Genomic DNA, 26,003 nt, shown 5'->3' with positions numbered 1-26,003 from the left:
CCAAATTTTGTTTCCAATATTAACAAGTGCAGGTGATCCTGGTGGCTCACACCTGGCATTCCAGCACTCAGGAGGCCAGGAATGATGCTAACCCAAGGCCAACCTGAGCTAACTATTGAGTTCTAGGCAACCCTGCTCTACAGAGTGAGAGCCTGACACGCCCCCCCCCCCAAAAAAAACAACAGTTCACAATTATGCTTTTAATGTTGTAGGCTGGTGGGTGGCTAGGACAAAGAAGCCAGGAGATAGTGTAACCTGTTACTCAACTGGTTGCTATGACAGAACATCGAGGATAAATAACTCACAAGAATTTATTCACAAGTTTCTGTTCAAGGTCATTAGACTGGCCCTGCTTTTATTGGTTTCGGTGGGGGGTTTTTGGTTTAGTTTGTTTTGGTTTGGGGGTTTTTTGGTTTGGGCCTTTTCATGATAGCATTTCCCTGTGTAGTCCTGGCTGTGCTAGAACTCACTCTGTAGACCAGGCTGGCCTCAAACTCACAAAGATCCACCTGCCTCTGCCTCCTAAGTGTTGGGATTAAAGGTGTGCACCACTACACCAGGCCCCATTTTTTATTTTATTTTATTTACTTATTATGTGTATAGTGTTCTTCCTGCATGTACACCTGCATTCCAGAAGAGGGCACCAGATCTCATTATAGATGGTATAAGACACCATGTGGTAGCTAGGAATTCAACTCAGGACCTCTGAAAAGAGCAGCCAGTGCCGCTGAGCCAGCTCTCCAGCCCCCTTTAAATAGGGTCTTAATTCTGTAACTCAGGCTGGCCATGAGCTCACGACAATCCTCATGCCTTAATCCCCCAAACATCTTGAAAAGGGCTGTTGACTATAACACTGTGGTCTCAACACCAATTGGTGTTGCCAATGGTTTTGTCTTTTTATATTTTGCTTTTTTTGTTTGTTTGTTTGTCTTGTTTTTTTCCCTGAGACAAGATTACTCTGTGTAGCTTTGGCTATCCTGGACTCACTAAGTGGACCAGGCTGGCCTCGAACTAACAGACCTCCGCCTGCCTCTGCCTCCCATTGTGTCCTTTTCAACCTTAGCTTTGCTCTCAGAGACTGAAAGGGTATGCTGTGACCATAGGGAAACCAGATAGTGGAATGGGAAAATAAACTCAAGTTGATGCAGGAGAGTCTTCAGACTATTTTGATTGTAGCAGTAACACAGGATCCTGTTTCTATGTTCATCTTCAGTATTTGGCAGGCAAAGGGACTTTCAAGGTCAGCACATGCCTCAGCCTTGACTTGGCTCTGACTCTGGTTCCCAGGAGAAAGTACACAGCAGGCAACAGCGCCGCCAGCATGTGCTTTGTCAGCACTGCTACCCTGCTGCTGAGTAAGCACAAACACACAAGTGTGTGGGGGGGGGAGGGAATTGCTTGGCAATAGAAACAAGCATTTCCAAGTCACATGAACATATAAACGTGTGTGTGTGTGTGTGTGTGTGTGTGTGTGTGTGTGTGTGTATACACACTTACACTTTTTTTGCTCGCGTTTTGAAGACAGGGTCTACTTCTGAAACTCCAGCTGACCTGGAACTTGCTGTGTAGACCAGGCTGGCCTCAAACTTGCAGTGCTCAGCGCCTGCTTCTGCAACGCTGCCGGCTCGGCTTACAGCTGTCAGCTCCTACGCCTGGCTGCTCTTCTGTTTTTCTTTTGTGGCACTGAAGACTGCTCAGCTTTGTGACTCACAACAGAATCAGCCTGTGCCGCTGAGGACCTTCTTGGGCTGGAGAACAAAAACTGTTCTTCCGGAGAAACCGACTTCACTCGGGTACCCACATCCAGCAGCTCACAAACACCCACAAATCTAGGCGACCTGGCATTCCCTTTTGGCCTCCACAGGCACCTGCACTTGTGGGCACTCTCACAGATACACATAATAATTTTAAAAAATACCCAGGTGTGGTGGTGCACACCAGTGATCACAGCACTCCTGAGGCAAACAGATCTCAAACTAAGCAAATCTCTTTTAAAGTCGGAGGGGGCAGAGGAGGGGCAGCCAGTTCCTTTTTGCTGCTTTGGAACCAGGTGTCTAATACCAGGTGGGAGTAGAGTAGCTTCCATCTTCTCAGACAGAAGCTGATGTCCAAGAGATTGATAGACTCTTCTGTCTACAAACACCCAGGTTGTCCACGCAACCCTTAGCTCACAAGGGCTACCCAGTGCCTATAGTGCCGTCCACCTTCACCCAGCAGTTCTGAGCTCGACTCTTCTAACAGCTACCGATAAATTGCTTTGTGGGCTAAGTCGGACGGTGGTGCACACTTTTAATCCCAGCACTCAGGAAGTGGCAGGTGGATCTCTGTGAGATCTGTCCACAGAGGGAGTTCCTGGTCAGCCAGGGATATACAGAAAAACCCTGTCTGGGGCAGGGATTCCTTTGTATGCTGGGAATATAGCTCAATGGTAAGGCCCTACACACAGTGTACAAAGCCCTTAGTTAAAATAATACACAGCACAGAACTGCATCAATGACCACATGATCTCACCTTCAAAGAACTGTTGTTTTTTTTTAATTAACTTAATTTTATGTATGAGTGCGCTATCTGCATGTACACCTGCAGGCCAGAAGAGGGCATCAGATCCCAGTATAGATGGTTGTGAGCCACTGGGTGGTGGTTGGGAAACAAACTCAGGACCTCTCGAAGAACAGACACTGTTCTTAACTGCTGAGCCATCTCTTCAACCCCTAGAGACCTGTCTTGTAAACCATGAATCTAGTTTGTCTCTTGAGATGAGGTCTCACTGTGTAGCCATAGCTGGCCTCTAGCTCACAGGCATTGACCTGCGTCTGCCTCCCAAGTGCTGCAATCAAATCAGCGTGCAACTGATGCAACTCAAGGAAATCTTGCAATTAATAGGAGTTCTAGTAGATGTGTGCTGGGCTGGGGTACAGCACGCATTCCCAGGGAGATCATCACATGGTGTGCATAGCTCCCGAGTCACTTCCACTTTCCAGGGCTTTTGCCCAGTTATCTAACACGACATAGGGACCAGGACATAAGTTAGAGAAAAAGTACACTTGTCTTTCCCTAGCTCCACTCCACAAGGTATGCTACTGTTCCCTACTTTCTTCAACCCCAACCTTCTAAGGACCAGGTCAACCATGAAGACCAGGTGTGTACTGTAAGGACCGCAGTGGCCACTGGCATCTTACCCAAGGCAGTAGCTTCCTAAACATAAGGTACATGTAACAACCGTTCGGTAGAGACTTAGCAGTCAACACTGCAGTTTTCTTCTCTGTTCAGGGGCAGCCTGATCATTTATCAGTGTGGTAAGCCCTCTCTCAGGAAGATCCCCTCCCCCAGGAACCATCTGCCCATGTGTTCACAATCCAACTCCATCTCACTTCTCTTATAACCCAAGTTCCTGAGTCCAGCACCACCGGATCCACTAGCATGGCGGTCCCCGTCACTCTCAGTCAGAGAGGAAAATTTGGGGAAAGGGATATCATACCAGGTATAAAACAGTACATTGAGATCCAATGGCAAAGGTTAAAAAAAAGCCTGTTTTAAACTTGTAGTATGTTATTGTTCATAAAAATAAGTAATAAACTGGGCCGGTGGGATAGCTCAGGGGATAAAGGTGCTTAGGGTATGAGTCAGAGAAACTGAGGTACAATCCCCAATCCCCATAGATATAACCAATGCCACAGCTGTCTTCTGACCATACCCACACTATGATACATACAAACAAACAAACATACAAACAAACACACATACACACACTATGATCCAAACACATACAAATTTCAATTTTAAGTAATAAACTATGTTACAGAAATATACAATATGCTGGGTATGGTGGTACATGCCTGTAAATTATAACACTTGCGGGGGCTAAGGCCAGCCTGGGCTACAGTGTGAAATCTTGTTACCTCTTACCCCCCTCCAAAAACCTCCAAATAAACAAATTCCTATGAGAAAACTGAACAGACTCAAGTAGAACTATTCTCTTTACTAAACAACCACAAGAAAGCGCTTGTCGGTTCCACTAATTTTTCCTAATTCTCTTTGATTTTTTCCCCTGGTCTTCTGTCCCGTTCTCTGCAGGTCTCTTCTTCAGCGCCTTCATCTTCCTGGTTTGTAGTTTGCTTAGGTCTTGCTTCTGCATGTGAATCCTTCCAAATGTTGTACCAAAAGTGTCCTGAGAAATATTCTTTCTCTTCTTTGGCTATAAAACAAGAGGTCAAAAGTGTGTGTGTGCATGTGTGTAACTTTTCACATAGCTTTTTACTATATAAAGTGGTAAAAATTTAGCCTACAACTAGTAATAATTCCCAAAGGCACCGGGCTCAGAGGAGGCAGGTGGATCTCTATGAGCCTGATCTATAGTTCCAGGACAGCCAAGGCTACACAGAGAAACCCTGTCTCGAAAAACAAAACAAAAAAGTCAAACAAAGCTGGCCTTGGTATAGCATGCCTATAATCCAGCACTTGAGGGTCTGAGGCAGAAGTTCAAGGCCAGCCTAGGCTATACCTCACACCTCAATAAACAATGCATACTTTTTTTTTTTTTTTTTAGTTTTTCAAGACAGGGTTTCTCTGTTTAACAGCTCTGGCTGTCCTGGAACTCTCTCTGTAGACCACGTTGGCCTCGAACTCACAGAGATCCACCTGCCTCTGCCTCCTGAGTGCTGGGATTAAAGGTGTGTGCCACCACCGCCCAGCTTGCATACATGATTCTATAAACAGCTCTTACCCCAGTCTTCATGATGCCTACACTGTTCTGGGTTTGCCTGGAAATGGCAGTTTTGGTTAGGAGAAAAATGTGAGGCAAACTGGACTTCTGGCTTTTACAATTCTCACTACCATCTAGGTCACTCTCCTTTCCTGGCTCTGAGCCTAACCTTCTAATCTAGGCATCTCCTCATCTATCTTTCTGATAGAATGTGCCACAGATCCTTCCTGGCAAGAGTGGAATACAGAAATAAACACAGTCCCACATCACAGCTCATGTACCTTGAGAGCTTTGGGCAGTTTCATGGACAGTTTGTAAAGGTCGTCTGATGCTAAGTGTGTCCTCCTCATGACCAGGTCCAGCGATGGGCCCATCTCTTCCAGTTCAACTCGTGGTGTTCTGCAGCCAGACTTCTTCAACAGCAGCCTTTGTAAATAGGGGGAAATGCCGTTTTGATACACTTTTTTTTGGGGGGGCAGGGGGGAACAGGGTTTTTCTCTTGTAGTCCTGGCCTCACTTTGTAGACCAGACTGGCCTCAAACTCAGAGATCCATCTGCCTCTGCCTCCTGAGTGCTGGGTTTAAAGGTGCATGCCACCACACCCAGCTGCAGCTGCGCGCACACACACACACACACACACACACACACATATGTGTGTGTGTGTGTGTATATGTATGTGTGTGTATATATACATATAAAAATATATATGTATATATGTACATATATAAAAGTATATATGTATATATACTTTTTTTTTTTTTAAAGTCCCCTCTGAAATACCATTGTTGGAAGGGTTTTGTAGTCTCAAATAGTAAGCTGCAAAGGCCAAACCTCTTTTTCAACACTCTGGGGCATTCATGCCTAGTGCCTCCTTTGGTTAGCTTTTAGAAATCAGAAATGAAATCATGCAATACTGGTGAGAAACAAGTCTACACAGAGAAGCCCTGTCTCAAAAAACAAACAAAAAAAAAAAATTAAAACAATTCAGGGGTGCCGCACGTGGCGTTTACTCTCAGGCGCACGTCTCATCTCACCCGACTGTTTTGCGAGCGAGGATGACCGAAGGACCTGACAATTAGCCAGGTGGGCTGATCCCAGCCCTGGGAAATGGAAGCCGGAGGACCAGTTAAGGCTAGCCTCTGCTACACAGTGATTTCAAGGGCAGCCTGGGCTATGTGAAACCCTGGCTCAATTTAAAAACAAACCAAAAAAACAAAAACCACCAAACAAACAAAAGCCCCACAATGAACCAACCCCAATCTGAACATTACATTCAGCAGCCACGTCTGATAGAGCAGCTGGGTCCCCACAGGTAGAAAGGCAGGGGGTGGGGGACTGGCCAGGAGATGTCAACACACAGAATGACAACATTCAGGAAAGATTAGCACTGTAGGTGACTAGAAGGAACAGAACAAGTAAGGAAGGCTCAAAACAGCAGGACAGGAGTGTGAGTGTGTTAGTGTGTGTGTGAGAGTGAGTGTGTTGTGTGTGTGAGAGAGAAAGAGAGAGAGAGAGTGTGTGTGTGTGTGTCTGTGTGGTGAGAATTCTAGAATTTTGGTTTCTTTAAAAACAGAAATAGGGGCTCAAAGGTTAAGGGCACTGCCTGCTCCTCCAGAGGACCTGATTTCAATTCCCAGCAACCACTTGGTGACTCACAACCATCTACAATGTGATCTGATAGCTTCTTCTGTCTTGCAGGTGTGTGTGCAGGCAGAGCACCATATACACAACAATAAATAAAAAACATTTTAAACCACAGAAATATTATAGCAAGGTGCTTCATTTTAATCCCAGGTGTAGGGGCGTGGGGCTGCTTTGGACTGTCTGACCCAGCTGACTGTGATTTGCCTTGTGCTCTAGCAGAAGCATGGCTTTGCCAGCTGCAGATAGTTTCTGCAATTGTGTGACCTTTGGAATTCTGGGAACCTTTCAGAGGGTATATAAACGCTAGTGCTCTGAGCGGCAGGGTCCATGGTGGTTGGTCGTTTGGGGGATTGTTTTCGGTTTCTTAGTAGTCTACTCTACTCAAAGAGGAAATAAGAAGAAAGAAATTAGATTCAGGATCTCTAGCGCTCTCTTTCCCCTTGATCCAGGTGAAAGGGGGAGGGGAGATAACGGGTGGGAAAAAGAAGATGCCACAGAGTAGCAGACCAGCTACATGTGTGCTAGTGTGTCCTAGCAGAGACTCAGGGCGTTGGCTCTTCCCAGCAGGGAAGCCTTCCCACCAGACTTCCTTTGCTCACTTTGTATACTTTGTAAACTTTGCAGTAAAGCCTCTCTGGCTGAGGAGCTCAGCAGCCAGGCTGGGCAGCTTCCAGTCAACCTCTGGGCTCCCCTACATCTTTCCCTGGGCACCTCTTTTCAGCTCTTCAGCTCCTCGGGTACCACAGCCTGTGCTGTGTCCCTAAAAGGGATGTTGGATCGTCAGGCAGCTGCTGGCCTCTCTACACTTCCAGACAGCAACACATCAGAACTCCAGAGTCGCTAAGGTTAAATCTCCACAGCCCTGGGACCTGAGATCAGATACCTGGAAAAACAAACTAAAACCACAGAGAAAGCAGCAGCATCTGAGGCCTCAGTTATGGCTACTGCTGACAGGGAACTCAGGAGAGGGAGGCATGGCCAACTGGAGCTAGTCTGTGAGCAACTATCTTTGTGGCAACTGACCATTCCTCCCAGACAGGGAACTTTACGTGGCCTGACACTGCTCCCAGCCAAGGACCAGAACTAGAAATCTGACCCTTTAGTATAATATAAGTTCATGTTCAGTTAAGGAAAACTGTTTTGTTTAGAGTTCAAGTCTGTGTAAACCCCTTAGGGCATGAGTTAATAGCCCCCCTCCCCCACCTCTCTAACTGTCCAACTGGCAATTCCAGTCTCCGTCACAAGATCATCCCCAGCTCCTAGGTGGGATCCCTCCCAGATCCCTAATCTTCCCCCAAGCTCAGGACTTAAAATTCTACCAATCCTCACTCTGGAAATCTCTGCCATTGAAAGCTCCGCCCCCTAAGAAACGCTATATAAAGGCTGTGTCTGCCCCATTCTCTGCTGTCTCCTCCTAGGAGCAGAAGCAGCTGCTCCTGGATTCGTCCCTCTAATAAATCTCTTCCAAGAGATGTACTGCCTGGTGTGACTCTTTGGAAGAAGCAATGACGATGAAGAAAATAAAGGAGGAGGAGCAGGGATTAGACTCCTCAGCTCCTGAGGGGCTTGGGGAAACCCTCCCCTGGGAGCTGCCATCCTCCCAGAACTGTGTAGTTCCTACCCTGGACACCTCACCTGATCAGGAAGGCAGGCCAACACAGGGCCCTAAGTGTACTTGCAGACAGCCAACCAAGACAGTGTACTTTTTTTTTTTTAAGACAGTGTACTTATGAGAGGCACAACTACTGGTTACAGCAAGGTTCACGAGACCAAAATGCATCAACCAACCACCTACACTCAGTTAAACAAGGCTAGCCAGCCTGTGACACAAAGACCAGAGGACAGGACAAGAAAGAGCTGTAGGAACACAGAAAGTGGCACACGCCTTTAATCCCAGCCATTGGGAGGCGGAGGCAGGCAGTGAGTCCAGGACAGCCAAGGCTACACAGAGAAACCCTGTCTCGGAAAAAAAACAAAAACAAAAAACAAAAACAACAACAAAAAAACAAAAAACAGACACCCGCCCCCCCCAAAAAGAGACAAGAAATGAAAAGGAAAACCAGGCATACTGACATGTGTCTTTCATCATAGCCCTAGGAACGTAAGATAAGGCTTAAGTTAGGGGCCAGCCTCAGCTACAAAGCAAAGATGTCTCAAAATTAAGTCCCAGAGCTACGCCACACAGATGCTCTCTCTTCTTCTGCCTCTCCTCGGCTGACACAGTGCCGTTACCATTACCCAATCTCACTCACTGGACATTCGCTCTTTAAGGCAAACTAAACACTTCCTGTTGGCATATTTCTCCGCATACACCCTAACCAATACCCCAGCACAGGTGTGTGCAGCATTTGAGACTATCAGCCTGGCCATGGGAACCCCTGTCTGTAAGTCTAGTTTGGAAAACTGAAACAGGAGGATCACTACAAGTTCAAACACAGTCAGATGGACACCGTATTTTTAAAAAAGAAAAACAAGCCGGGCAATGGTGGCACACACCTTTAATCCCAGAACTCAGGAAGCAGAGGCAAGCAGATCTCTGAGTTCGAGGCCAGCCTGGTCTACATAGCGAGTGCTCCAGGAAAACTAGGTGGGTTATGCAGAAAGTTCAAGGCCAGCCTGGGCTACATGAAACCTTGTCCCCAAAAATGAAAACCAAAGTTTACAGTAGGAATTCTGATTTTAAAATTAAAACATTGTACAATGAATGTGACTTCAACAATCACATTCTAAGGTCGACACACCTGCCTCTGCCTGCCAAATGCTGGGTTATAGGTGTGCTGCCATGGGGCTGGAGAGATGGCTCAGAGGTTAAGAGCAACCACATGGTGGCTCACACCGTCTATAAGGTGATCTGGTGCTCTCTTCTGGCCTGCAGGTGTACATGCAGGTGGAGCAGTGTATACACAATAATAAATAAATCTTAAAAAAAAAAAAAAGAAACAAAACCATAATCTGGCTGAAGTAATGGCTCAGACCTGCAATCCCCGTGAGACGGGAGGGACTGCAAATCAGGCCTAGCTGGGCCACAGGCAGTTCATAGCCACTGAAAGCTCCATCAAGAGACATTGCCTCAAAAACTCAGAGCAAACAACAAAGCAGTGAGCATGTCAGGATTTACATTCACACAGACATTGTGCTGGGGTTACGGTAGAAATCTAGCTACAGGGGACATTAATGTGGTCAGCCATCGGTACTGTCTGCCTGCTTCAGGGCACAGCTTCAAAGCTGGAACTCTGAGAGTTGCTTGGCCTTGACTGTGGCTTCATGCTCTAAACCCAGGCAAGGAAGAGTAGGACAGCACAGAAACCCAGGAAGGGAGAGCACCAAACACAGCGGGCTGACAGGTGATCAGGACTCAGGAAAAGTGAGTTCCCCACACCCAGGCTGGCAGGGAGGACAGATGCAAGGTCAGGGCTTAGCTTCTGGTCCCAGCAGGAACCAACTTTGAATCAGAATAAAATGTGACCCCTGAAGACTTTGAAAATTGCCTGGAGACGCACTTACTTATAGCTTCGAAAGAAAACCTTCCCGTTTAGTGCAGTAAAGTGCAGAACATATTCCAGTCCAGCCAGCCGGACATTTGACACCGTGGGGCCTCGGAAGAAATCTGAAAGCACATGGTCAGGGTTAAGGAAAACGATTTCAAAATTCAGTTACAAAGTGCTATCTTCTTAACAACTGTGTGTGCGAGAGAGGCAGAGGCAGCATGCAGGGGTGCACAGGAACATGTGCGCATGCTCATCAGGGCTAGAGAGCACTCGTCAATGTTGTTCCCAGGAGCAGGGTTTCCCTGGAGTAGACCCTGGCAACTAGACTAGGCTGGCCAGCCAGCGAACCCCAAGCGCGCATGTCTCTACCTCCCCAGCACTGGAGCTGTAACCAGCCCTTGCACCATTTCCCCAGCTCTACTTTAACTTGCTTTGAGCATGTTAATAACTAGTAATGTCAGTCTGGCCTCAAACTCTCCGCTCTGAGGATGACTCTGAACTCCTGACTTTCCCTCCATGTGTCAGGATTAAATGCATGCACCAAAAGAAATTTACTTTGCTTACTGCTATCTTTATATACAAGGAACAGTAACATTTAAAAAGACGCATAATGTCGGGCACAGTGGCGCGCACCTTTAATCCCAGCGCTTGGGAGACAGAGGCAGGTGGATTGCTGTGAGTTTGAGGCCAGCTTAGTCTACAAAGTGAGTTCAGGAGAGCTAAGGCTACATAGAGAAACCCTGTCTCGAAACCACCCCCCCCCCAACAAAAACACGGGGGTGGGCGTAACAATTAGAATCTAAACATTCGTATTGTGTTTCCTAGGTTCTCCCAAAGAGCAGAGCAGGATCAGTTAGGTAAGGTGGCTCAGCGAGCAGACGTGCTTTTTTACAAGCCTGAAGACCCAAGTTCACTCCCCTGAACCCACGTATCAGTGGAAGGAGAGAGTACACAGCACAAAGTTGTCCTCTGACCACCACACGCATGCACACCCACATCACACACACAGTAATAAATACTGTTTTTGAAGACGAGCAATTACATAAATTGGGATATAATCCGACGGCAGAAGGCTTGCCTGACTCATCCCCGGAACCACGGTAGGAAGAGTAAAACAGGTATTTCCCAGTAGGTTCTCTGCTCTGCTTAAGAGAGCAGAAAAGGACCCTGCTGCAGGAGACAGTGCCTAGGAAGCTTTCCCTACTGTCACATATGGCCTAAGGACATACCGCAAGGCTACATCAGCTAGTGGTGTCACAGCCATTTTGCTGTGTAAATACGGTGCTCACACACTGAGGAAATGTGCGATGACACTATCCAAAGTATGGGGCTGCTGCTGTGCATTTCACGTGAGCAGGTTAAGACAAGCCTTCTGTGGTCACACTGAAACCTAACTGCCCCTGATGGCCAACAGCACGCTCCCTGTTCCTCTTCCCGACTAGGCTTCCCTCCCTTCCCCTCCCTCATGCCATCTAGTGGGAGTACAAGATAATGAGAAATTAGGCTTTATCAACTCTAGCCACTCTGGCGCGACCCCAGTACTGAGAAGGTGGAAGTAAAGGGACAGTGACGCCTGATACCAGGTGGGCTAGGATCCAGGTGGTGGTGGGCGTGAATCCCAGCACTCAGGAGGCACAGGCAGGTCTCAAAGTTCAAGGCCAGCTTAGTCTATATAACAAGTGCCAGAAGCCGGGCGTGGTGGCGCACGCCTTTAATCCCAGCACTCGGGAGGCAGAGGCAGGCGGATCGCTGTGAGTTCGAGGCCAGCCTGGTCTACAAAGCGAGTCCATGATGGCCAAGGCTACACAGAGAAACCCTGTCTCGAAAAACAAAACAAACAAACAAAAAAAAAACAAGTGCCAGGATAAACCACATGGAAAAATTCTCTCCAAAAGAGAGAGAGACAAAGAGGGGAGGGGGGGCACAATGCAAAGCCATGCATGACAGAACAGGGCTATAATCCCAAACTCAGAAGACTGGGAGGACAGCACTGCCACTTTGAAGGCAACCTGAGGCACATACCAAGACCCTCCTCAAGAATTCTCTCCAGGGCTGGAGAGATGGCTCAGCGGTTAAGAGCACTGACTGCTCTTCCAGAGGTCATGACTTCAATTCCCAACAACCACATGGTGGCTCACAACCATCCACAATGAGATCTGGTACCCTCTTCTGGCATGCAGTACATGCAGGCAGAATACTGTATACATAATAAATAAATATTTAAAAAATAAAATAAAAATAAAAATAAAAAAAAGAATTCTCTTCAGCTGCGTGTGGCGGCTCATACCTATAATCTCAACACTTGGAAGACTGAGACAGGTGTACTGCTGCAGTTCAAGGCCAGCTTGGTTTCATACTGAGTTTTAGATTACTTTGAGGTACAAGAGTGAGACCATGTCTCAAATAACCAGAAGATGGCTCAGTGGGTAAAGGTGCTTGCTGCGCGAGCCTGGGGAAACGAGTTGTATTTCTGGAACCTATATAAGAATGCAAGGAGAGAAGCAACTGCACAAAGCTGTCCTCTGACCTCCTCATGTGCACTGTGGTATGCACACAGACACCCAAATAAGCCTTAAGGGCTAGGGGTAGTGCCGGGTAGAGCATCTGCCTAGCTAACATAAGGCCTTGGGGTTCAGTTCTCAGCCCAGCCAAAATTAATAAAAAGTCATTTATTAATAACTGAGAAACATTGAAAATTATAATCCCAGAAAAAAGAGTAAAAATAATCACAAGGAAATTTATATGCCATGAACTTTTCAAATATAACCTAGGGCAAAGAACAGAAAAAGTTAAAATATCCCGTCACCCCAGACAATACAGGCTACTGCCACTTCTGTTAGTTGCTCACCAGAACTAGATAAAACATCACTGCTGAAGACACAAGTCCCGGTTGCAGGACAGAAATCAAGGTGACAATGTGCTCCCTGCTGCCTAGCTATCCAGGCTGCTGGGAGAACTGACATCAGGAGTCTCGACTCGGCTATGGTCCCTGCACGCTACACTACTAACCTGCCAAGCGAGATGGACTCAGTGGGGCAACAGTGTAATGCCCGCTGCGCATGCAAACAACCTGCTTCCTATTAGATTTTAGGTCCCCTTTGCAGGAGAAAGTTCATATTTCATACTGTAAATCTTGTCAAAAACCTGTGGCGAGGGAGGTCATATGCCCTGGAGAGGATGCAACTGCTGCTGTTTAGCTGACTGGACATGATATTCCTGTCCAACAGCCTTCTAAGTATTTATATTTATATCCATGTGTTAGTGCTGCTGTCATCTGTCAGAGAAACATCTCTTTGCACTGGGCAGCAGTTCTGCAGACTCACGGCTGGTCCAAGTGATGCAAGTAAGTAGTTGTTGAGTGCTAGGCTTTAAATGGGACATCCAAGGTTCAGGGAAGTAAAGATGTGGGCAGGAAGATGGAAAGAGGAGGAAGGGGAGGAGCCTTGTATAACTCTATCTTCTAGGCATGGCATGGCTGCTACACGTTTGAGCTGTCACCAGCTATGATTCCTGCACCAGGTGCCACCCCAGGGCAAGTCATCCTGAGTTGTACAAGAAAGTAGGCTGAGCAAACTGTGAAGAGCAAGAGACACCCCCTCCATGCTTCTTCTGTTTCAGCTCCTGCCGTACCTTCCCTCAGTGGACTGCAACACAAAATACATAAACCAAATAAACCCTTTCCTTCCCAAGCAGCTTTCGGCTGGTGTCTCATCTCAGCAATAACAACATAATTAAGATGTGGGGAGAGCTAGCAAGGTCCCAAACCACTGTAAGGAGCTCTAGTGGGGTCATTTCCTTCAGTCAGGTAGCTGTAGGCACTGCCAACTTGATAGTGTTCCTTCCTGCAAAAAACCTCCAGCACCACTACCTAAGCCCATGAATGCAAGCCTCTCAAGCTAAGTGAGATGCACACACACATTTTAAAGGGCAGTTTAACCTTTAATGAAATGTAGTATTGAACTTTTTTTTTCCCCAAGACAGGGTTTCTCTGTGTAGCCTTGCCTGTCCTGGAACTTGCTTGTAGACCAGGCTGGCCTCAAACTCACAGTGATCTGCCTGCTTCTGCCTCCCTGAGTGCTGGGATTAAAGAAATGTGCAAGCACCCAGCTGTAACATATTTTCAATAAACTGCCCCCTCTGGTTCTGCTCTTCCAAAGGACCCGGGTTTATTCCCAGTATCCATATGACACCTTCACACTAATGCACATAAACTAAAAAGGTAAAAAACAAAAACCAAAAACAAAATAAACCATCAAGGCTGTCAAGACGGTTCAGCAAGTTAGAGCACATGCCACCAAGCCAGAAAACTGGAGCTTCAATCCCTGAGACCCATATGGTGGAGGGAACCAAGTTAGACATGAACATGCCCCAGCCCCAACACAAAAAATAAGAATGTACTAAAAGAAAAAAAGAAAACAAAAACAAAAACAAAAAAACAGCTCTTCTGGGGATGATGCTTAAAGACACTCAAAATGGTCCAGCATTTGACATACCATCGTAGGCTCTCCAACAATACAGTCTCTAACAAAACTAGGCTGCCTCGGACCCCTGGCAATCTATACCAAGAAGGCTGGGAAAGCACCTAAATCTGCATGCAGTGTGTGCCTAGGCAGACTGTGAGGGGTTCATGCTATAAGGCCCAAAGTCCTTGTGAGACTGCCCAAGACAGAGAAACACGAGAGCAGGGCCTATGCTGGCTCCACGTGTGCCAAGCCTGTCCGTGACAGGATCAAGCAGGCTTTCCTTATTGAGGAGCAGAAATTCGTTATGAAAGTGCTGAAGGCACAAGCACAGAGTCAGAAGAAAGCAAAATAAATATGCAGCTTTTTAAAATAATAAAAGTCAAGGCTTGGTCTATGAAAACAAAAACAAAAATTTTAAAAACGTACAAAAGTCTAGCAAGGTGTAGTGGCACACCCCTGTAACCCCAGTGCAGAGAAGTTAGTTCTCTGAGTTCAAGGCAACTCTGGTCTACAAAACCAAGTTCCAAGACAGCCAGGGCTACACAGAGAAAGCCTACCTCAAAAAAACAAACAAACAAGCAAACAAAAAACACAAACCATGCCAGGTATGGTGGTGGACGCCTTTAATCCCAGCACTTGGGAGGCAGAGGCAAGAGGATCTCTGTGAGTTCGAGGCCAGCCTGGTCTATAAAATGAGCCCAGGACAGCCAAGGTTACACAGAGAAACCCTGTCTCCAAAAATCACAAACCACTCATTCATAGATCCAAGGAGAGGGAGCAAAGAGAGCAGCACATGAGAACTCTATAGTTTGGTGAGGGAAAGAAGGTGAGCAAGTCTAATCTTCCAGAAAGAGCAGGTCTCAAAAGCAGCTGTAACTGTTAGTGAGTTCCAGTCTCACTTACCAATAAGAAGATTTTTTAATCTTCTGTAGTCTTCTGTTACATCAAAATCATCACCAGCAAATATCAACAGTGGCTTTGTTCCCTCAGGGCACTTACTAGTCTATGAGATTAAAAAACAAAAAACCGAATTGTATCATCACCAAAATCTAAAGAGCTCATGACATTTTCCAGATGACCCACACCTAGTAAAACAATCACAACCTTTTCACACACATGATACCCCTTCTTGTCACCACGTTGAGGACAAGAGAATCACTGATCTGATCAATCACAATGTCACCTGAATGCAGGATGTGCCTTGAAGCCACGGGTCTTACTGAGGCAACTGTTCTCCCCTGAACCTCAGGGAGCTGGGGTTACAGAGGAGCTGCTAAATGCTTTTTTCAAAGCCACAAGAGAAGGACAGCTAGTAATTTCCCCAAACCTTCAAGATCTGTCCCTTTCCGTAGTGGACGAGTCTGCAAGCCCAGTACTCCGGGGAAGTGGATGCAGGAAGATCCAAAGTCCAGCCTCAGTCTTGGCCACACAGCAGGTCTGAGACCAGCCCGGGTTACTGAAAACCCTACATCAAGGGCCGGAGAGACGCTCAGAGGTTAAGAGCAGTTTCTCCTGGCCGTTCTGCCAGAGGTCCTGAGTTCAATTCCCAGGAACCACATGGTGGCTAATAACCATCCATGAGATCTAGTGCCCCCTTCTGGCCTGCAGGCAGAATACTGCATACATAATAAATAAAATCTTTTTTTTTTTTTTTTAAACCTTTTTGAGACAGGATTTCTCTGTGCAGCCTTGGCTGTCCTGGACTTGCTTTGCAAACCAGGCTGGCCTCGAACTCACAGTGATCCACCTGCCTCTGCCTCCTAAGTCCTATGATTAAAGGTATGCACCACCACTGCCTAGCTTACATTCCTCTTTTTAAAATAAAGGTAAAATTGTATTTCCGCATGAGGTTCTATCAGTACTTCTTTATCACAAGATGCCAGTATTGGCCAACAACATCATTAAAACCCTGTTTAGTTTTATGATCAGTACCTTACCTTAATATCTTTTAAAGACACAAACTTCTCAATCCCTAGTTCAATCATATCCAGCACATGGTAGTCATACATACGACCTAAAAGGAAATGCATTTTTGAGCACATGGACCTACAGGCACCTGTGTCTTCTCTGGCTCTCCGACCTCACCCACTCCCTTCTGAGCTTTGATGTCTGCTTAGTTGTGTTGTTAGGATAGAAGTCACAGGTGAGCTCTACACTCTCACAGTGAGCCCAGCTCCTTCATTTTACAGAGTGAGTGGGGAGCTGAGAGGGGCGGTGAGCACCCAATCCCAGCACTGGGGAGGCAGGAGGACCTCGAGGAGTTATAGGCCTGCCAGAGCTACACAGTAAGCCCTTGTCTCAAATAAACAAACAAAACAGGATACTCACCTATTACCAGATTATTTGGCCTCTTCTTATTATGGGAGCCAAACATGAATAAAGAACAGTCTGACTTCTTTGAAAAGAACTCCTATTAAAAAGAAGAAGAAAACCCTTTACTCTTAGCCTGGCCTGCCATGGTGGCTCGTGCATTTGGAAGGCTGAGGCAGAAGCATTGCTGCACAGAGGCCAGCCCAACCTACATAGCAAGAGCCTGGCTCCAAACGAACAAACCAATCTTACCTTTAGGCTTAAAGGATATCAGGGCTCTCACTGCCCCTTCCCAACAGAAGTTAATGCAGATGAAACAAACTAGATAAAAACATAGAAGAGGCTGGAAAGATGGCTCAGAGATTAAGAGCACGTATTGCTCGTGTAGAGGACCAGGGTTCAGTTCCCAGCACCCACATGGTGGCTCACAACCACCCTTACCTTCTTCTGACCTCTAAGGGCACTAGAACATGAGATAGACACACACACACACACACACACACACACACACACACACACACACGCACGCAGGTAAAATTCTCTGAGTTAAAATGATTAAAAATGTTTTCAATCTCATTTTCGCTTTCAATTTTAACATTCCAATTTAGGTTACTTAGTTAAAAGATTCACATTTCAAGACTACGCTAATATCTGAAAGACCACTCATCTCAATCCTGCAGTCAGTTTGAGTAGCACACCAGGTGTTTCGTTCACCACCTCACTTAACATCACTGCCATTATCAACAGCACATCTCAGCTGCACAGGAGAGCCAGAGGAATTTGTCAACGTGCTGGCTCTGGATGTTTGCAACTGGGCTCATGAGTTTTTAATGCACGTTACTCCTTTTCACAGCAAACTGCAACCAACAAGGAAGTGGCACTAGGATCTCCATGCCCACCATCTAATTAGCTCCAAGTCATGGGTCTGGCTGATAGAGCTATGATACTCCAGTCTAAGAGCTGTTTACTGTCCCCCATTACAGAGTTGAAATGAATACAAACTGAAGTTTCGCTCCTAGACAGCCCTATGCCTACACTGCCCTATGCCTACACTCTATGGTCAACATACTTGGCTCAACTTTCTGAGATCACTATTCCTAACATAAAAAGTAGATTCAAAATCCAGGTATGGCAGCACAGATCTGGAACCCTAGCACTGAGATGGTAGAAACATGCAATTCTGGGGGTTCACTAGCTAGCCACTCTTGGCCAAAATTAAGCCTGCCTATCCCCTTCCATTGTGACTTCAGGCTGGGCAGGCAGACCTCTGTGAGTTCAAGACCAGCATGGTCTACAAGGCATACGGGGCTATATGAAGACGCTAATCTCAGGAAGGAAGGAAGGAGGGAAGGAAGGAAGGAGGGAAGGAAGGAAGGAGGGAAGGAAGGAAGGAAAGAAGGAAGGAGGAGAGGGAGGGAGGCACCCCACGCCAGGCCCCAAGTAATAACTCATAAGATGTGCTCTGTAGTGGGGCATGGTGGCGCACGCCTTTAGTCCCAGCACTTGGGAGGCAGAGGCAGGTGGATCTCTGTGAGTTCAAGGCCAGCCTGGTCTACAAAAAGAGTCCAGGACCAGGACAACCAAGATAACACACACACACACACAAACAAAACCCTGCCTTAGGAAAAAAAAAAATGTGCTCTGTAACAGAAACACTCTCAGCCAGCCGTGGTGGCGCACGCCTTTAATCCCAGCACTCAGGAGGCAGAGGCAGGCAGATCGCTGTGAGTTCGAGGCCAGCCTGGTCTACAAAGCGAGTCTAGGACAGCCAAGGCTACACGGAGAAACCCTGTGTCGAAAAACCAAAAACAGAAACACTCTCCCAACAGGTGTGCCTTTAAGCCACTGCTTGAAAAGTAAAGGAAGGAGAAGCATACATTCAAGGTCGTTGCCCTACAGCCATGTTTGAGAATTGTCTGAGTCTCATGAACCCGGCTCAAAAACAAATAAATGAATGAATGAATAAATGAATAAATAAATAAATAAATAAATACAAGCACATATTAGGTATTCAGACATTGAATTGACCATGGTGTTTAGTAAGAATATTAAGTCTAGTAAAATTTAAAAATGCCCAGCCCTTGGGAGGCAGAGGTAGGAGAATTGCTATGAGTTCAAGGCCATCCTGGTCTATAAAGTGAGTCCAGGACAGCCTAGGCTACACAGAGAAACTCTGATTCAGGGGGAAAACAAAGTATTCAAGCTAAGCATGGCGGCACACACCTGCCATTCCAGCTCTTAAGAGAGACAGGACTCTGCTATAGCAGCCTAGGAATACGAGACACTGTTTCAAAAAACAAAGAAAAATATTTTTTCAGGGACCAACATCATTATTATCTTCATCCAATTTACATAGGAAGCTCCTTCTCATCTTCCTCTGATTTTTTTCCCAATTCCCTGAATATAGAGGAAAGACCTACTGCCTTCCCTCTGTATTATTTTTCCTTTTCTAACCTAAAGTCTTCATAGTTCCCATCAGATTCTCCTCTTTCTAGAGTTTTTTTTCCATTAAATCTCCGAGGCCTGGGGAGATAGCTCAGTTGTGGAGTCCTTGCCTGGCATGTACAAAGCCCTTGGTTCTATGCCAGCACTGCATACAGTGGTGGTGGCCCATGCCTGTAATCCTAGCACTGGACGTGGTGGCAGGGCTATAAGAAGTTCAAAGTCAAGCCAAGCATGGTGGCGCACACCTTTAATCCCAGCACTCGGGAGGCAGAGGCAGGCGGATCGCTGTGAGTTCGAGGCCAGCCTGGTCTACAAAGTGAGTAAGTGAGTTCAGGACAGCTAAGTCTACACAGAGAAACCCTATTTCAAAAAACAAACAAACAAACAATTCAAAGTCATCCTTGGCTACACAGAGTTCAAATCACCCTGGAATACATAAGACCCTATCTCAAAAACCAGAAACCTGGCTGGGTGTGGTAGAACAAAGCCTCCCAGGAGAGGTAGGTGGAGCTTTAGGCCAGTTTGGTCTACATAGTTCCAGGACAGCCAGAGAGCGCTACATAATAGAAAGACCCTGTCTGAAAAATAATGATAAAAAGAGTATCTTTTAAATTCCCGGGTAGGGGCTGGAGAGATGGCTCAGAGCTTAAGAGGACTGACTGTTCTTCCAGAGCTCTTGAGTTCAATTCCCAGCAACCACATGGTGGTTCGCAGTCATCTAAATGTGATATGATGCCCTCTTCTGGCAAGCAGGTGTACATGCAGGCAGAGCACTGTATACATAATAAATCAATCTTTAAATTCTCTAGTAGGAGAGATGGTTTAATGGGCTGGGGTACTTGGTGAAAAGCCTGGTAACCCATGTTTAACTCAAACCCACAGACTAGAAGGCTAGAATACACTTGCACACACACACGTACATATACACAGGCATGCATATATGCAAGTGTACAGGCACAGACACACATGTGCACACACAAACACACAGACACATGCTCACATTTTTTAAAGTCTTTATTTCTCAGTCTAACCATCAAAACTTTCACATACAGGATTTCTAATTTAAAAAGAAAAGACAACAAATTAGGAATACAGCATGAGTCAGTTTGGAGTCCTTTTACACAGCATGAGCCAGTACCACTCGACCCACAGTTCTAGCAATACACCAGTCCTGCCCAAAGAAAACTCTTGTACTTACCAATGATGTCTGATCCTCAAATGGCCTTGTAATATTTTTCCTAAGAATATTAAAAAAAAAAAAAAAAAAAAAGAATGACTCCAGTTTTAATTCAGTTAAAGGATATATTGAATAAAAGGTAATTTATATTCAGATGATTAAAACTGTAGGGCTGGGGTTAATCCCATCCCTTAGGAAACAGGGGTAGGTAAATATCTATGAGTTTCAGGCCAGCCAGGGCTGCAGAGTAAGACCCTGCCCCAAAACATCCACCTAAAAGGGAGGTAGGGGTGGGGGAAATGGCTGGAGAGATGGCTCAGTGGTTAAGAGCAGAGAACCAGCGTTCAGTTCTCAACCTGGTGCCTTACAACTCTAGTCCCAGGGCTCTGAGGGCAACACCCAAAAACATAAAATTAAAACAACAAAAAAAAATCTCAGGAGGCAGAGGCAGGTGGATCTGAGTTCGAGGCCAGCCTGGTCTACAAAGAGAGTTCCAGGACAGCCAGGGCTATTATATAGAGAAACTCTGTTTCAAAGAACAACAAAGCTGGGCGTGGTGGTGCACGCCTTTAATCCCAGCACTCAGGAGGCAGAGGCAAGTGGATCGCTGTGAGTTCAAGGTCAGCCTGCTCTACAAAGTGAACCAAGGATACACAGTGAAACCCTGGGGGGGGGGGTAGGAGGGGGGGAGATTATTCTATGTGTTGTGTTGGGGCAATCAATAGTTCAGTGGTTAAGGGTCCCCAAGGCAAGGGCGTGCCCCTAGGGCAGTCCTCAGACCGCAGCCATCATCTTCCAGTGGTGTTGTGTGTGACATGCATGTGTGGGTGCTCATGTCCCATGGTGCAGGTGTAGAGGTCAGTGCAAATACTAACACATTTTCTTCCAAATCTTCTCAATTGTCACTTTTACAACTAAGCAAAATAAGCAATAATAATTTTTTGAAAAAACTTACTTTTTATATAGAACTCCATATGGTTTCTTCAGTGCATACTGTAAAACATAATTTTAAACTTGCTCAACAGAACATCCAAAAAGCAGAGTTGTGGCAATCTTCCTGAAACACCAGTCACTAAAGTACTGGTGTCACAGGCGTGGGCCATCAGCTGTTTACATTCAGGGGTGAGATGGTCCAGTGATTGAGAGCACTGGCTGCTCTCTAGGGGACCCAGGTTCAAGTCCTGACACTCACATAGCAACTCACAGCAGTCTAATTCCAGTTACAAGAGACATAAAACTATGTTCAAAATTCTTTTTTTTTTTTTTTTTGGTTTTTCGAGACAGGGTTTCTCTGTGTAGCCTTGGTCATCCTGGACTCACTTTGTAGACCAGGCCGGCCTCGAACTCACAGCGATCCGCCTGCCTCTGTCTCCCGAGTGCTGGGATTAAAGGCGTGCGCCACCACGCCCGGCTGCTGTTCAGAATTCTTAAGGGTACGAGCCACATGGGTGGTACACAGACATACACACATAATTAAAAACGAATGCCTTTATAGGCAAACTGTAAACAACCATTAAGGGTAAAGCACGGCAGCACATACGTGTAATCCTGGCTCCCAGGAGGCACAAGTCAGCCAGCTTGAATATGCCAGGAAACTTGACTTTTATCACTATTTTTCCTGTTTCCTTTAACCATGTAAGCTCCCGGAGTTGAACTCAGATCACTGGGCTTGGAGGCAAGTGTCACACCCACTGAGCCACATCCCTTGCCTTGGTCTCCACCTCCTGAGCCCTGGATGTGAGCTACCATGTCCAGGGCTTGCTCATCTTTTTCTGAAGTGCTTGTCTGAATGTCCTGATACTGAGAGGAAACAGCCCTATCCCTCCCAGTGACCCTGTGCGTTTTAAGTAAGTCCTAAGAGCAGCACAATACTATAGAATATTATTAACAATAATTAGCATTCCTGATGGTCACTCTTGGCTGTCAGGAAAGGGTGACGATGTTTATTACACTGAGACAGAGAAACATTTGGCTGAGAATCACCCAATGTTTTACTAAACACGGATTGTTATGTCTTAAGATCCAGCCTTAGGCAGACGTGGTGGTGCACACCTATAATCCCAGCGCTCGGGAGGCAGAGGCAGGCAAGTATCTGTGAGTTCGAGGCCAGCCTGGTCTACAAAGTGAGTCCATGACAGCCAGGGCTATTACACAAAGAAACTCTGTCTGGGGGTTAGGGAGGGGAGGGCGTAGGATCTAGCCTTAAGAGCTGAGGCGGGGAGGTAGACACTGGAATGGGAAGTTGTTTACCCCGCGAGGGTACACATAAGGGAATTTAAGGTGACTAGTGCTGAGTGAACTTGTATTTATTTGGGTGCCCACCACCACCACTTTGGATATGGCCCTGGCTGGAACTTCCTGTAGCACACGCCTGTAACCCTAGAACTCAGAAGACAGAGGCAAGAAGATGTATAGTCAAGCCGGGCGTGGTGGCGCACGCCTTTAATCCCAGCACTCGGGAGGCAGAGGCAGGCGGATCGCTGTGAGATCGAGGCCAGCCTGGTCTACAAAGCGAGTCCATGATGGCCAAGGCTACACAGAGAAACCCTGTCTCGAAAAAAAAAAAAAAAAAAAAAAAAAGATGTATAGTCAAGGCAGTCCAGGCTACACAGCGAGACCCTGCTCCCAACCCTGACAGTTTTGTTTGGTTCTGGTTTTTCAAGACAGGGTTTCTCTGTGTAGCCTTGGCTGTCCTGGACTTGCTTTGTATATCAGGCTGGCCTCGAACTCACAGAGATCACCTGCCTCTGCCTCCCTGAGTGCTGGGATTAAAGGTGGACCCACCATACCTAGCTAGACATTCCTCTTACAGAGGGGTCAAGTTCACCATACCAGGAAGCTCACAATCACCTGGAACTCCAGTTACTGCTGATCCCACCACGGACACCCACAAACTTTAGGAAGTCGATGTACCTACCACATCCCTGAGAACTTGTGTCACGGTTGCATTTGCATTTCCACCTTTGATCAGCATGGCATTCTTATTGTTTTCACTGACTTTTGGTTCTCTCTTCTCAAGGAATCGCTTAGCCCTTTTTGTTTTAGGCTTTCTGTTCAAAAAAAGCACAATTCATAACAATTTATACATGTTCTTCATATGGCACAAGTACAACTTGACTGATGGACCTAAAAAATCCAACAGACACCGGGCATGGTGGCACATGCCTTTAATCCCAGCACTCAAAGAGGCAGAGGCAGGTGGGTGGATTGCTGTGAGTTTGAGGACAGCCAGGTCTACAAAGCAAGTCCAGGACAGCCAAGGCTGCACAGAGAACCCTTGTCTCAAAAAACAAACAAACAAATCCAATAGACATCTACTTATATCTATCAAGTAGGGATCCAACATTAAATAACAATATCAAAACAAAACCAAAACCCTCACTTAGCCAGACTCTGGTGGCACACACACTTTTACACTTGAGAGGCAGAGGCAGCAGACAGATTCTGTGAATTCAAGGCCAACCTGGTCTACAATCCATATCCAGGACAGCCAAGGCTACACAGAGAAACTCTGTCTAGAAAAACAAAACAAAAACCTCCTGCAATGAAATGTCATGGTGGTGCACGCCTTTAATCCCAGCACTTTGGGGGGCAGAGGCAGGTAGATCTCTGTGAGTTCCAGGCCAGCCTGGTCTACAAAGTGAGGTCAGGAGAGCCAAGGCTACCCAGAGAAACCCTGTCTCTAAACAAAAACAAATAAACAACAACAACAACAAAAATAAATGTCATGGATAAAACCACGAAGTTAGTCATTTACTGGTCAGTCAAGATCCACATTTTTTAATTCAATTAAATCAATATACAGCACTAACCGTTGTATACTCTATAGTCCATGTCTTTTTTGCAATCTCATAACCAATAAACAATTACTTATTAGTGAAGCATAGTGAGTACACATAACCTATTAATGCCTAAAATGAAACTTTCGTTTACATAACACCCTTAATAGCAGAAAACTCTAAAAGCCAATGCTCTCAATAAATACTTTTGAACAAACGTAACCATCACTCAGCGATAAGCCGGGAGTGTACAAAGTTGAAAGGAAAAGAAAAATGAACATTTTGTACCTTTTGTGGCAGACACTGCTCTCTACAGTTCTATGACGCACGACTAGAATGATAGCTATTTTACAGGGTAAACTGATTTAGGGCGGTCTAAAGGCTCACTGTCACAACACTCGGAGGCCAGTTTGTCGCCTGGCCGTCAGAGTCTAATACCGGAACTCTTAACCTGGTCCACAGCCACTCTCACATCTCAGAATCCATCAGTAGCGAGGTCATAAACCCATCACTGCTCTGGCCCTCGCTCCATCCCACAGCTCGCGCGGTCAGCCTGCAAGGCTTTCCCAGCAGAGACTCTGGCTGGAGAATCGGCCGGCAGGCTCGCCCAGGAACGACCAGCAAAGCGCGTCAGGAAGAGACCGAGGCAGAGGAAACGTCCCAGTCATGGGAGACTCCCTCCCATGCCATAGCGTCCCACTCACACTTACATGACTTTATCCAAAGCATCCATTGCTACCAGAACCCCTAGAAAACGCACGTGTACCGCTCACTTCCGCCAGCGCCCGAAGAGGCAAAAACCGGAAGTGTGAAACACGACTTCCTTAGGTAGTTCCGCCCTCCGAGCTGGCGGTCATTTTGGAAAGGCATAGCGTTCGGTTCCCTTGGTTACGGAATGTTGGTTGTTTTCTGGGACGTAAACACTTTAGGTGACTTAGTGTAGAATCGAGGGTTTGCGAACCAAGGGGTTCTCTTCAGGGAAATAACGAGAATTCTACGAAGATGGAAGCACAGTACTCAGGTAGTTACAAAAAATACTGGTATGCGGCCGGGAGATGGTGGTGCACACCTTTAATCCCAGCACTCCGGAGGCAGAGGCAAGTGGATCTCTGTCAGCTAAAGCTGGCATAAAGCTGTTGCCCATGGTGGTGTGGAACTTTGTGATGTTGCCTTTCCTTATGGACTACTAGGATTAAATGTAGAGGGATTTTAATCTAGCAACATGGCTACCCTAGCTGGAATACACACACGCCCTTAGCACACACAATGAAGGTAAAGTTAGTTTGTAGAAGGAAGCACCAATGTTTGAAAGGCAAAATGCTAAATCTAGAGAAATATTTGACAGGAGACACACAACTCTCACTAGAAGAGAGGAAAGGGAGGTGACTTATGAGAGCAATGCAGATGGGCATGCCTTGGCGTTTGACTTAGAATGTGGCCAGTGGCTTAGCTTAATAATGAAGCCTCCACAAAAGTTCCAGAGGGCAGGACTCGGTGAGTTTCTATGTCTTGATTATGTAGAAGCGAAGGGAGGGTGGACTGAATAGGAGCTGGGCCACCACTCTGCTCCGTGCAGTCCCTCCATCTGCCTGTTTGCAAAGATCATCAGCTAATCCTCCCCACAAGCTCAATCAGACTAGACTATATAAGACAACATCGCATGAATGGGCAATGAATAAACCCTATGCGTGTATATGTGACCATATAATGCAAAAGAAGTGTCCAAAAGGTGGCTTTGGGTCTCCTGGAGCTGCAATAGGCAGTTGTGAGCTGCCTGGTATACGGGCGGGGAACTGAGGTCCTCTGCAATCTTAAGCACTGAGCCAGCTCTCCAGCACATTTTTGTCTTTTCCGGTTTTTTTGGTTGGTTGGTTTCGGGTGGTTGTTATTTGTCCGTGTAGCCCTGGCTGTCCTGGAACTCACTCTGTAGTCCGGGTTGGCCTTAAAACTCTCAAGAGACTTGCCTGCCTCTGCTTCTGAAATGTTCTGATTATA

The 26,003-nt window shown here is 46.3% G+C and overlaps 1 protein-coding gene and 1 pseudogene across 1 annotated transcript; one reads left to right on the top strand and one right to left on the bottom strand.

The window, feature by feature from the left end:
• Positions 1 to 3,925: 3,925 nt before the first annotated feature.
• On the bottom strand, positions 3,926 to 24,803 carry Rpf2 (ribosome production factor 2 homolog). Its single transcript, XM_051164427.1, has 10 exons — positions 24,719 to 24,803; positions 23,147 to 23,279; positions 21,185 to 21,222; positions 20,251 to 20,290; positions 16,626 to 16,707; positions 16,235 to 16,311; positions 15,201 to 15,300; positions 9,851 to 9,953; positions 4,984 to 5,128; positions 3,926 to 4,195 (listed from the first exon to the last, which is right to left on the bottom strand). The coding sequence occupies exons 1-10, from the start codon at positions 24,739 to 24,741 to the stop codon at positions 4,016 to 4,018; spliced, it is 921 nt and encodes a 306-aa protein (XP_051020384.1). The 5' UTR covers positions 24,742 to 24,803; the 3' UTR covers positions 3,926 to 4,015.
• LOC127205235 (60S ribosomal protein L34-like) lies at positions 14,307 to 14,649 on the top strand (annotated as a pseudogene).
• Positions 24,804 to 26,003: the final 1,200 nt, after the last annotated feature.

The sequence above is a fragment of the Acomys russatus genome, chromosome 21 (genome assembly GCF_903995435.1).
Source record: "Acomys russatus chromosome 21, mAcoRus1.1, whole genome shotgun sequence".
NCBI lineage: Eukaryota > Metazoa > Chordata > Mammalia > Rodentia > Muridae > Acomys > Acomys russatus.
This window is presented reverse-complemented; position numbering and strand designations above follow the sequence as displayed.